We start from the raw sequence: 13,929 nt of genomic DNA on the forward strand, positions 1-13,929 counted from the left end.
ACCCTTGGACCGCACAAAAGAGGACTGCGCTGCTGCACACTTTGGTCTTAAGCCCAAAAAGGACTTTGCCCTGCTCTGAAGTTGAAGGAGTGGGACTTCCTGAAAGCAACACGTTGAAAGAGCTCCACCTGCATCATCTCCACCAAGAAGAAACCAGCTGGACAGCATTCAGTGGACTTTAAAGGATTTGGCCAGGTGCATTGTGGGTCTTGTAGTCCCAACTTCCCAAGCAGCGACTCCGATTTTGGAACCTTGGATTGGTCTTGTTGACCCCCAAAGACCTAAAAGAAACATCTGGAGAAGGACTGCCCTGCTGGACCCTTGGACTGCACAAGAGAGGACTCCACTCATTAGGATGGCACCTTCTGCACTCACAAGGCTTTACAATGAAAGGACTTTGTCTTAACTGATGAGTTGACTCCCTATTCAGCAACAGGTACTAAAGTGCTCGAAGGGCTACCTGCAACATAAACAATGAGGACAAATCCAGCTGACAAGCTTCACCTGGATTTAACTTGGATTGACCAGGTGCATTGTGTGAGTTGTAGTCCCAGACCCCACTGGGGCAAACCAGAGCTTCTGATCCCTTGGCAGGTGCGTTGGACCACTTTGCTGCAACTTGAGGAAGTAAGTGTGTAAGTTCTGCATTGTGGGCGTCCTGGACTCTTGACTTTGTCCTGGTGTAGTGGAACCTTTTTTATTTTATTTTTTAACCCTGTGAGCTCTCCTCTTGTCAAGGCTGGATTACTGTAATGGACTATTTCTTAACTTGCAGCAACAACATCTCAATAAGTTGCAAGTGCTTACAAATGCTGCTTCTAAACTTCTGTCCGGTACTCCTAAATGTAGTTCAGTCTGAACGGTTATCCAAAAATGTCATTGGCTACCTGTGTGGAACAGGATAAAATTCAATGATCTGTGCACTGCCTTCATGGCATTACATAATACTGGTCCCGCTCACCTTAGACAATAGTTCGCCTGGTATGTACCAATAGAATATTTTTTTCCTTGGGTGCCAAACCCAGGTTGTCTCCAAATTCAAGAAATCTAACTGGGGTGGAAGAAGCTTTATCATTTGTACCACCAAGGCTTGGAACAAGCTGCCTTACTTGTTACGCTCTGCCCCCAATTTACTCAGTTTCAGCTGAAATCTTGGCTGTTTGACATCTAGGCCCCCTTTTGTTCTCTCTCATCCGTACCTTGGACATCTCTTGGGAGCTAGCACCAGGACACCTCTGGGTAACCATGCGCTTTACAGAACCGCTTAACATTAACATATTTGCTTCTATGTGCTATATAAAATCATATCTCTGGTTCCTTACATTGGATTTTGTTCATTTTGGTGTCATTTTACTCATAACAATATAACCTATTTTTATAAATTGGTATTGAATTGTTATTGTGTTAGATCTTACTTATTTAATGTATTGGTGTTTTTAAATGCTTTACACATCTGTCTCCTAAGTTAAGCCTGCCTGCTCACAGCCAGCTACCAAGGTTTGAGCTAGTGGTAGGTACCTACTTACCCCTACTAATAAACCACCTTCCAACATTAACAAAATAATCTACCTGCAACGTTTTTTGTTTCTATGTCGAACCTTATAAACAGGCTAGTTTCTGAAAAGCATACTCTGTTGATTGTATTTGTTCATGCTGTACACCCCATCCATTGAACGCAAAAAAAGGTTAAAGAATATTGATCATAGATAAATTTAGATATATCTGTCTCACTTTGATTCTTGTGCCCTCTTCTGAACAAAAGACACATGTTCTTGAACCTCAGGTACAGATGAAGCTGCACATACTAGATTTTTGCATATTTATGACCAAACCTGATTGTGCGATAACTCAAAGTATTTAATACCATTGTTTTGGAGTTTTAATGTGGAAAACAATAGTTTAATTTGAATATGCCTCACTTCTATGCAGTAATAACTATCAACAAAGTGCTATCAGTATTACACATATGTTGATGTTGCGGGAAATGTGTTTCTGCTAAATGTATTCCAGTCTGTTTGCAATTTTGTTGAACAGTTTTAAAAACTATGAAAAGTTTTTATCCGTGTATTGCCTCCAGTACGGTTTTTTAAATGAAATTTAATGTTTATTTCTTCAAATCATATTTGTCATTAGATGTATTTACTTTTTTAGCATTATTTGAAAAAAGAAAATCTGGTATGTTGAGCTCTTACCTTTTCTGTTCTCAAGATTGTTTGGAACTTTGTGTTTCAGATGAACTTGAAGATATGTTAAATCCAATGGGAACTGTACAGACAAATCCTTACACAGAAAATGCAACATCATTGTATCTCCAATTTCAGGAATATTCCAAATCCTCTATTTATTATCCCCCTTTTGACAAGGTAAGAATATGAAGAAAGGATAACCAATAGATAAAGTAATATTTGTAAGTTTCAATTATTGTTTAGGTTGGCTAACTGATTTTAATAGCGTACTTTTAGGTAAATTCAGATTTGGATGCATACAGTGATACCTAGATTCACAGGTTCTTTTTCTTAATGAAGACTCAATGTCGTTCTTTGAATGTATTTAGATTTAAGAGTGATAACAGCATTGCTCATTTCCTTCATTTTACACACTTCTAAATGATTCTCTAACAAGACATGTAGGATTCAAAGTTTCTGGGGCAGTATCTCTGTGCTTCCCTGCTTCTCATTTCAGCTTTTCTGAAATGTATGTTCGTAAGTGATTTATAGAGTGTGAGCCTAGCTGGAAATCAATGGAGCACTACACTGAGAAATATTCTGCATCCTAAATGTGGACAGGAGGCTAGAGGTGGAGTAGGCAAGACCTACTTTTGGTTGAGGGTCGTAGTGAAGTACGGTAAGTGTGATCAGGGTGAGTAAGGAAGCTAGGAAGAATAGTACACGTGATGTGAGAGGTGAAGGCTGCAGGAAGTACAAGTGGGTACGTTTGCTCGAAAAAGTAGAGGGTGTTGTCGAGCTGCAAAGTTCAAACAAGCTATGTCAGTGATGTGATACAGAATTTAAGGTCGATACTGTGTAAGAGGGGTCTTTACCCTGGTGTTTACTTTGAGCAACAAGTTTGTTCAGGTGCAGAGGGTTAGAAAAGGGGCCTTCTGTACAGATATTATGTGCTTAACAGCAACAATTTTTTAATACAAAATATTTTGCAAATATAAGGGTGAGATGGTTAATTAGCTTCATAGGGCAACAGTGACAAATTGAATAATTCTGCTTGCTATCGCTGGTGAATACATCACGGGTGATGTTCTAGTAATCACGGGTGATGACAGACCTACATATATAATACTTTCATTTTCACATCAGTTTAAGGAGAGGGAAGTGGTTAATCATGCCTTTTGAGTTGCAGGTGATTACAGTTGGTTATCAGTTTGAACTGGAGGAAAGTTGAGGATGACCAAATGACTGGTGTTCCAGAGTTACAGTGGTGTGCGCCTAGAGTGTAATGTCCAGAACTTAAAGGTGGCACAGGGTGGTTTGGGTGTGATAAGAGGGTGTTGGTTAGTAGAGCATACATTCTTGGTGGATGTGTTGCAAGATGCCAGGGAGGTAGGAGCCAATTACATCTCTTCCTAAAACTATTAATATTATGTGACCCTGAATCGGGCAGAGAGCTAGCTAGCATGGTGATGACTTGAGTGGGTGAGAGTAGGCCTAGATAATTTCTACAAAGTTATGGCTGCCAGGTTTAAGGCATTGTCAAGAGGTGCATGGAATATTTAGTTTGCCCCAGTAGTAAATTATTGCAGTAGCCAAGCCTGATAAGTATCAATGAGTTGATTAGTCTATTGACTGGGATGAGAGAGCAGATTTGGTTGTTTACCAATTGATGGTGGGCACTGTCTGCTGTTTAGTTTTATAGGATTCCATTTTCACTGGTGAGTTGAGAAGGACCCCATGGTTACTCCTCAAGGTTGAAAATCTCAGTGTGTTAGAGGAAAAGTAGAATGGGTCAGTTAAGGAGATGGGTGCAGATGAGGTGAGAAATTGCAGGACTCCATGATGGAGGAGTATACCATGACTGATCATAGTGTTGTTGTTGGACCTGCCCCTTTTTGCAGAGTTATCCCAAAACTTTTTCCCTTCCTCCTTTATTTTGTCTGACCTGTTTTTGTTGGCTTTAGGATCTGGGCACTTTACCACTGCTGATCAGTGCTAAAGTGCATGTGCTCACTCCTGTAAACTTGGTATGATTGGTCTACATCGGTTTGACATATTTAATTCACCTACAAATCCCTTGTATAATGGTCTCCCACATACCCAGGGCCTATAAATTAAATGCTAGTAGTGGGCCTGCAGCGCTGCTTGCACCACGCACAGAAGTAGCCTTTCAAACCCGTCTCGGGCCTCTGCCACTGAAGGGCCTGCGTGTGCAGTTTACTGCCACACACTGACTTGCCATTTAAAGTTACTTGCAAAGTCTGGAACTCCCCTTTTACTACATATAGGCCACCCCTATGGTTGACCCAGGTAGCTCTATGGGCAGGGTGCTGTGTAAGTAAAAGGTAGGACCGGTTAGGCTCCTGTTGTGTGGCATGTCCTGGTAGGGACAAACAGCTTATTTGGTTTCTTACTGCTGCGAGGCTGCTCCTCTCATAGGTTTGCAGTTGGAATTCCCTGATATGAGTTTCAGTGGTAATTTCTGATGTGAAAAGAGTAGCGTTGTCATGTTTGATGTGTTTGGAATAGTTGTGATAGATCCTGCTTATTGGTGAATGCAGATTTTTTATTTCTGTTTCAGAAACGCTACTTTTAGAAGTAGACATTTCTATGTGCTTGGCTCTTTGTATTTTGCAGCCTGACTCCAATCATTGTCTGGTTTAGACAGATAGGAGCCTGCTTTGTGCATTCACTCTAGACATTCACATAGGGAGCTGAGGTGTGCCCCGCATATCCTAATGGGTCTTCCTGGGCTAGAGTGGTGGGAGGAGTTGCCACCTGCACCTGAATAGGGCTGTGCCTGCCTTTCACCTTGCTGTCTCCGCACCTCTGTACTGTCTGGAGACAGGGCTGGGGATTGAATGGGGGTGTTATGCACTTCTAAAGTTTGTATAGAACTTACCTCCATATCAAATACATTATGAGTATAAGTAAAGGTGCTTGGACCCCACAATTTTAGCCTCTGTGTGGGACTTGTAATCAGACACTGATAGCTCTACATGCTGCACTTTGCCAGGGACTATTGTGCTGTCAGGAGGAGTCACCATTTGCTTTGTTGGGCTAACCTGCTTTAGAGACTGTCCCTTTGCTACAGGGATCCTTGTGCTGGCCTGCTTGTTCCCTGCTCTGTGCTCCCAGTGCTCTCCAGGGGCTTGTGAGCTTGCCTCCCCTCGTTCTTGTGAGGTGCTCGGAAGGCTTCCTGTGCCAACAACCTGTGGGACTTATGAATCTGGCATGCATCCGCTGTTTGCCCCTCCCCACCCAGAGCATGGTGAGCGCTTTATTTTTTACTTTGAAGGCAGGCTAATTTGCTCTGTGCCCCAGTTCCCAGCTTATGTGTAGTGGGGATTACCTATCTGCTTATTTCATGTGCAGCACTTCTGCTTTGCCCAATGCAGCGATTGCTGATGTGCTGTTCAAGATTCTGCCCATTGGCGCATAATAGTCTGGTGCCTGCGTGAAGGTGTCTGATAGCACGTGTGTCTGCGACCGAGGGAAAGCCCGTTCTTGCTGCCTGCAGTTCTGGCACGAAGAACAGCTGGTGGTGTGCTTGAGCACGCCCCTTTCCCTGTGATGCCCCGCCTGTTGAGTACCCGCTGCACTGTCACAAAACCTGCTGGGAGACTTGAGAGCAGTGCTGGAGCTCTCGTGAAGGAAGAGCCCGCAGGATTGAGGTAGCTTAACAGGCCTATCGTTGTCATTGCTAGGGGCTGGCCAGGCTTCAGAGGATTGTCCGCCTGGCCTGTCCTCGGACCATTGTGTGTGCCGGCAGTCCTCTGCAGCCAAGGGAGAACCTGGGGATCACACCACTGCACCACCCTGCCTTTGCCAGCGGGCAGCTGCCTTTTGACTACTCTCTGTGCTGGAGGACCCTGCTTGGCCTCTTGTAGGTCTACAATAAGGGGATGCCTCTAGTGCTAGCTCCTACCTGGGGGGCTTTGGCTGCGATAGCAGTGCTGGGGAGAGTCCTCGATTGAGTCCCCTGCGTCGTTGAGTAACAAAGTTTACAAATTACTGTATAATAGGAGAACTGGACCTTACCCTTTATGGTGATTCATATGTTTGTGGGCATTACCTAACTGCTACATTTGATGCGGTGATGTGGTGATTTATGTCGGTTTATACCTTGCAATGACCGGATAACAAATATAATTTCAGGATTTACATATTGTGTACAGCGATGATGTTTTTATGATGTGTGCAAACCTATAAGTTTTTACTTTATTGCACTACCTGTGATGTTATGACAATTGCCTATTTGGCAAAGCGATAATTGGTTTGTTCCGGTCTAGGTGTTATATTGTGTGTGTGTGTGTGTGTGTGTGTGTGTGTGTGTTCAAACGCTTTACACATTGCCTCTGGGATAAGCCTGACTACTCTGCCAAGCTACCAAGGGGGTGAGCAGGGGTTATTAAAGTGCATCCATAGCCAACCAGAAACCCCATTTCTAACAGCCGTCCTGTGTTGAATAGCGGTGGGGCAGTCTGAAGTACATGAGTGAAGGCGGGATATTAACATACAAAAAGGACTAAACATTTTTATTTGTCAGCTCAAAGGTGATATCAGAACCCAGAATAGGGGATATCCTGGGGGAGATGTTGTATAGTGACAAATGTAGATGGTGCAGGACAGAGCCTTGTGTGTCATAACCACTTAATTAGAAGTGGGTTGGGTGTTTATGTCTTGGACTCCTAGCGACTCAGGACTAAATCCAGAAAGATACGAGCGTAGTCATGTGTGAGATAGGCCTGTAATACTTACTGAGTTGATAGAAAATAATAATGTGGAATGATCAATGTTGTGAAGGGTGGTGGACAGGTCTAGGAGTATGGGGATCGAAGAGGGATGATTGTGATGGACAGAAGTCTTGACATCCAGTCTGATGATGCAATAGCTGTGGGTGTGCTGTGACCCACCAGAGGTTTTGATCTTTGTCAACTACAGTACATGGCAGCTAGCAGTGACTGACATGCACATGTTGAAAGTAATGTGAGCAGCACTTAAAGCAAGTTGAACTCTCATGTTCTTTAATTTGTTCTGTTTCTGGAGTCATTTCTTGACATAACAGGGACACTTGGAACCCTATTCAGGAATATCCAATGGGTCTTGGGGATGCTAGCCAGTGCAGGATTTCTTTCAAGATGGCACCAGGGCCAGCACCTGGAATGTAGTTCTGATGTCTCCATTTAGTAAGTAGGGCTACAGATTTCAGAGCAGGTCCAGCTGGTACCAGGCGTCCTCTGCTGTGCAATTCATGTGGATCTTGAAGCTGAGGTTGGGGTCTATGTGGACTCCTCGGAACCTGGTGCAGTGGCCGTGTTGTGATGTGAAGTCATCCAGATTCTTCTCAGTTGCCTCAGCCTCAGGTTGATGTTTTTCATTGCAGTTGGGGATGAGTGCAAATGTTGTCTTGAAAAGATTCAACTTGAGGTATGATTTTTATATCCAAACCTGGGTGGTGAAAATGCAGTCTCCAACGATCAATTACTGAGACCTTCAGTTAGAGCTGGGTATCCTCTACATATTGAATTCTGATCTTCTTACTGACTGAACTGGCATGAAGATAGAGTCTTTATTATTGCTGCAAATAACTGTGATTAGTTTGGGACTTGATAAAAACCAAGTGGTCTGCTGGACTCTGCTCCATCGTTACAAAACACACTTCATGGTAATATGATCCAAGCCAGTTTGTTGGTTGATGGTGTTGAAAGTTTTTTTTTTTTTTTTTTTTTTTTTTTTTTTTTGAAACCGTTTATTGCAGTTTATAGAAGTTACAGGTATGGGCCTACAACCACCCGGCCGGCCGCTAGAGCATCAAAGCATATTACATACATACAGCAAGAAATTTTCTCAGCGGTGCACAGTAGGAAAACAGGAGTGATCAATGGTGCAGGTCTCCAAGCTCCATGCCCACAGTACGGTTCCATTTTCTTAATACAAAACAACATAAACAAACCACAACCGCAAGGCAACCCTCGATCCAAAGTGACAACACGTGCTCCATAAGTGGGGGATCCACACCAGCAGCAAAATTCTGAAGAGGGGGACGGGAGTAGATCAGGGACTGGGGGACCGCGCGCCCGCGGCCAAGGGAGGGGCGCCATCTAGGGAGACGGAGCCGGCGAGGCCGCCGGTAGCAGCGGCGGCTCACAAATACCCCCGCGGTAGGCGTTCCAGGGGCCCCAGAGTTTCATCCACGCCCCAGGCTTACCCCTCGCCACATACACCACCTTTTCATGAAACATACACCAATCCATATGCTCTTTCCAGGCCGACACCGCAGGGGGCCTCTGGGATCCCCACAATTGGGCAATATCACGCTTGGCTATCATGTATCCCAGAGTCACCCACCGCGCCTGCGGGACCGAGTAGTCATTTGGTTCCCAGACATTCAGCAAGCATCTCCTCGCTTCAGGCAGCAGCGTGACACGCGTAACCATTCGTAGAACCTCATGCACACCACGCCAGAATCGCTCCACCTTCGGGCACTCCCACAGTATATGCATGAAAGTCGCCAACGCACCACAGCCACACTTACACATTCCATCACCGGCAAAACCCATACGTAAAAGCCTTGGCCCCGTCACGTAGGCCCGGTGAAGGATCTTGAGCTGGACGAAACGAAGGCGAGCCGGGATGGCCACCTCTTTCGGAGAGGCCACCGCGGAAATCCAATCCTCGTCGTCCAGCTCCAGCCCGTCGGCAACCCAAGCCTCGCGGAGACTAGTCAGCAGACACGATCTATCGTTAATCAATTTTTTGTATATGAGGGAGATCGTGCTGTCCGGGACGTGGCCATCTAGCACTCTGTCCTCCAGGGGGGAAGACTCCGGAATGGATGCAACATCCGGGAAGACGGAGCCCAGCGCATGGCGGACCTGTAGGTACCGAAAGTACTCACTGCCCTGCAGCTGAAACTCCGCCTGCAGCGTCTCAAAAGTTTTGAATCCCCCCCTCGTCCAGAGATCTCCCACCGTGCTGATTCTGATCGTGTCCCACTTCTCGAAGCCCTTCGACGTCCACAGGGAGCCCAACCTCTCAGATGCATACAGCGGAGACGCTCGGGTCAAACGGTCCTTCCACCCCATAGCTGCATTAGCCGCGTGCCAGACACGCACCATGACACGCGTCGGTCCCGTCAAACGGGAGTCGGGCGCGCCAGAGTAGAGCGCTCGATTATAATCGCCACCGGGCAGAAGCGTCCTGTCCATCTCGAATGCCGGGTTCAAGGCGGGCCCGTAAAGGCCATGATTAATTGCAGCTAGTTGGGAGGCCCAGTAATACCGTTTGATGTCCGGGAGGGCGACCCCTCCGTCGTACCACGGGAGCGTCAATTTAGCCAGAGCAATACGCGGCCTCCCGTCCCAGAACAGGCGCCGCTGGAGGCCCTCCACCTCGCGAAAGTAGCGTGCCGGGACCAAGTCCATGGTATTCTGGAGGGCGTAGAGGAAGCGCGGCAGGGACATCATTTTAAATAAGGCCGCTCGGCCGAGCGGCGAGAGCGGCAGACGCCGCCAGCGCACCACGTCCTCCCTCAGACGCTGGAGGGGGGGCAGCAAGTTCCGCTCATAGCGGGCCTCCGGGTCAAGAGTGATATATATACCCAGGTACTGGAAACCCTGGGAGGCAATCTGGATCGGACAGTCCCGTGGCAGGACCGGGGCCTCCCCGGAGAGCACATAGACACAGGATTTCGCCCAGTTGATGACCAGGCCTGAGTTGCGACCGAAGGAGCGCAAAACATCAACCAGGACGATCAGTGACTTGCGCGGGGAGGCGAGATACAAAAGGATATCGTCAGCATAGAGAGACACGCGGTCCTCATGCTCGGGGGTCCAGCGGAGACCACGGATAGAAGGGTGCCACCGCAGCCACTCCGCCAGGGGCTCCATGGCCAGGGCGAACAGGAGAGGCGACAGGGGACAACCCTGTCGCGTGCCCCGCCCCAGCGCGAATGGGGCAGATACTCGCCCATTCACCACCACCTGCGCCAACGGGCCCGAATATAGCAATTTGACCCAGCTGACGAAACCCGGACCAAACCCAAACTTCGCCAGCATCGCCCAAATATATGGCCATTCGAGCGTATCAAACGCCATGGTGGCGTCCAAGGACGCCAAGATGGCCGGCTCCCGCACAAATGGGACACGCGCGAGCACCCCGTGCAAGCGCCGCAGATTAAGCGCCGTGTTGCGGTGTGGTATAAAGCCCGATTGGTCTTGGTGGACCAAATCGCCCACCACGCCAACCAACCGGTTGGCCAACACCGTGGCGAGGATTTTGGGCTCCGCGTTCAAAAGCGAAATCGGCCTATAGGATGTGACCCGTTCACGGGGCTTCCCCTCCTTGTGGATCACCACAATTGTAGCCAGACGCTGGTCCGGCGGGAGGGAGCCCCGCGAGTGGGCCGCAAGGAACATCGCGCGCAGGTGGGGCGCCAACACATCCGGGCGCAACTTGTATAGCTCAATGGGAATACCATTGGGGCCCATGGCCTTGCCGGATGCAACCGAGCGAATAGCCGAGGCAATTTCGTCCGAGGTGGGAGGGGCGTCCAGCGAATCCCTGTCCTCCACCGTAAGGGAGGGCAGTGCGATGTCCCGAAGCAAGGCATGGGAATCTTCCTCCGAGCAGGGAGAAACCGGGGAGTAGACTTCGCGGAAATAATCCGCGAAGCAGGAGACAATGGCTTCCGGCTCAGTGACGCACACACCATCCACGCTCTCAATCAAAGGCACCACGCGGCTCGCTCTCTCCCTCTTGTCCAACCACGCAATCAATTTGCCAGCCTTGTCACCCACATCATACAATCGCCCCTGCTGCTCTCTACTGAGGCCCCTGGCCGCCTCCGTGACGAGGGCCCGATAGGCCGCCTGCTTTAAATGCAAAACATGCAACTTGGCGTCTGTTACCCCGCTCCCCAGGTCACCCTCCAGTTCTGCAATCTCGGCCTCAACCCGGGTCACCTCCTCCCGCTCGCGCCGCCGGGCATTGGAAATAAAGGAGAGGGCCTCCCCTCTAAGAACCACCTTGAAAGCCTCCCACAGGGAGATGGCAGACGGGACCGACCCCACATTCTCATCGAAATAGCGCTGTAAGGATTTGATCAAGGCGGCACGAATGGTGGGGTCGCGCAAATACCATGCATTGATCGGGCCACTCTGCCATCCCCCCTCGGGAAGACATCGAAATGCAACAACAATGGGGAGTGGTCTGAGATACCCCGTGCCAAATGGCGCACCTCCCCCACCCTCCCTGCATGGGCCGCCGGGACAAGGATGTAATCAAGCCGCGAGAGGCTACCATGGGCCCCCGAGTGGAAGGTGTACTGTTGCAATATGGGATGCTTTAAGCGCCAGCAATCCACCAGGCCCAGCGTGTCTAAAAGGCCGGGCAGCCACGCCTGTGCCCGGGGGAGGTCCCTAGGGGGATGGCGATCCATAGACCCAGAGGCAACCGCGTTAAAGTCCCCTCCAACCACCAACAGGCCACCCGGAAGGTCCAGAAGGAGGCGCCCCAGGTCCGCAAATGTAGTGGCTTGTAACCCAGGCGGGACGTACACTGATATAAAGATAAACACTCTACCCTCCATTCGTCCCACCAGAACAGTGTAACGTCCCCTCTCATCATGGCGCACCTCGTCAATCTCCAACGGGAGCGAGTTCTTGACCATAATACCCACCCCCCGCGAGCCCGAAGTGAAGCCGGAGTGGGCCGCCAAACGATATCCCCGCCGATTCATTGCATGAAAGGTGTTACCTATAAGGTGTGTCTCCTGCAGGAAGACAACATCTGGTGAAATACGTTTTAAATACTGCAGGACCACACCACGTTTAATCCTATCCCCCAGGCCGTTAACATTCCATGACAACACAATCAAATCCCTACCCCCCATGATACGTCAAAACAATCGGTCGCCCCCCACCGAGCATCTTAAAAACAACAAAACCGTTGCGGGTTTGCCTTGCGGTGTTAACAAACAACACACCCCCCCCACCCCCCGGTCCCAACAGAACTCCCCCCTCCCTGCACCCCTGCATGAGCCCAGACAGCCCCCCCAAAGTGCAGTGTGCCTGTCGCCCCATAGCTAAGTACTAACTAGTCCCCCAGAGGAGGAGGGAAGCCCCCAGCAGACCCCACCCGACCTCCATAGGAGGGGAACATACGAAAGCAATATATGGTAAAGGAGTAATATCCCGAGCAAGGCCTATACAGTCACCCCTCAATTCTGATCCGGCGGGCCCTCCCCGCCAGCCGCGCCCCCCCCCACCCCGATCTCCAGGCAAAGTATCTAACCAGTCCCCAGCCGCCTCGGGCCGGTCGAAGAAGTGCGTACGGCCATCCACCTCCACCCTCAGCTTAGCCGGAAAGAGCATTGAGTACTTGAGGTTTAGGTCCCTTAGGCGACGTTTAATACCGAGAAAGCTCTGTCGCTGCTTCTGGACCGCCGGAGTAAAGTCTGGGTAGAAGTGTACATCCATGTTGTCCAGCCTGACCGGTCCCTGTTGCCTGGAGGTCTGGAGGATGGCGTCTCTGTCCCGGAAATTAAAAATCCGGGCAATAATAGGCCGCGGCGGGGCACCGGTCTTAGGGCGGCCCCCAGGGACCCGGTGGGCACGCTCCACCGCAAAAAGCTTACTCAGCCCCCGGGGCTGGAGATGGGTCAGGATCAATTCTTCCACGAAGAGATCTGCCGCCTCCGCCTCTCGGCCCTCCGGCACACCAATAATGCGAACATTGTTCCTCCGGGCCCGACCCTCGGAATCCTCCAGTCGCCGGTCCATCAGGGCGCTCGCCTGGCCAAGCCGGCGCACCTCCTTCTGGAGGGCCACCACGTCCGTCGTGAGGCTCGTTGTGGTGTGGGCCAGGGAGTCAACTCGGTCGTTCGTTTTTGACAAGTCTGCCCTCACAAGGCCCACATCCACCAGGACCGAGTCAATTTTTTGCGCCAAGGTATCGAAACGCTGGTCCACCGAGGCCTTCATCTCTGCGATGGCGCCCATGACGTCCCGGAGGGTCAGATCCACCGGTTGGGCAGGTGCCTCCGTCGGGCCCACCAGGGACGACCGCGCTGTCTCCGGAGAACCCTTCTGGAGCGTATAGCGATCCATACTATTGGCCTGGTGCGCCGTGCCACGGCGGGTTGTCTTCATCTTCGCCCGGTCGCCATCTTGTTTGGTGGACATGCTGGCCCTTACACCGTCGTGCCAAGATCTCCAAACGGGCCGCCACACCAAATCACGGGTGTCGGGGGGGGGACGGGGGCGACCACCGGGCAGCGGGTCAACCCACCGCCGGCGGGTCAGCCGGGCACCTGGACAAGGCAACACCACCGCACCCCGCTCCGCAGCCCGACCCCGCCTGAGGCAAGGAGGGCGCAAAAGCGAAAGTGAAAGTGCGGGGTATGCGAGTCGCTCAGCCCCGCTCGCCGTTGTTATTCACTTCGTCCCCGGATCGCCCCACTACTCCAATCCGGGGAGCCGGCGAGGAGAAGGCCGCAACCTTCAATCGATGCTCCCACCGGTGTTCGGGGTCCGATTCGAGCCCAAAGAACGGGCGGCGCCTCAGCTCGGGTTCACCGACACAGTCCCCTCAACAAGGACAGGATATCGCCAGGATTAATTCAGGAGGTCGCGGAGGTCCTCGGGAGCCTCGCACCTACGCGGCCATCTTGGTTGCGCGCTAGGCTCCTCCCCCCCGTGTTGAAAGTTTTTAATAGGTCTGGTAGTATGAGGAGTTTGGGTACACAGCTGTCAAAAGAGCA

The 13,929-nt window shown here is 50.3% G+C and overlaps 1 protein-coding gene across 4 annotated transcripts in view; it reads left to right on the plus strand.

Annotated features, from left to right (window-relative positions):
• Window positions 1-13,929, plus strand: part of PIK3CB (phosphatidylinositol-4,5-bisphosphate 3-kinase catalytic subunit beta) — a 965,971-nt gene that overhangs the window by 654,322 nt on the left and 297,720 nt on the right. For all 4 annotated transcript variants that reach the window (XM_085634521.1, XM_085634524.1, XM_085634523.1 and 1 more), the window contains one exon: window positions 2,233-2,363. In XM_085634521.1, the coding sequence (XP_085490647.1) occupies window positions 2,233-2,363 (131 nt within the window). The remainder of the gene's footprint in view (window positions 1-2,232; window positions 2,364-13,929) is intronic.

The sequence above is a fragment of the Triturus cristatus genome, chromosome 11 (genome assembly GCF_964204655.1).
Source record: "Triturus cristatus chromosome 11, aTriCri1.1, whole genome shotgun sequence".
In the NCBI taxonomy this organism is placed as follows: Eukaryota; Metazoa; Chordata; class Amphibia; order Caudata; family Salamandridae; genus Triturus; species Triturus cristatus.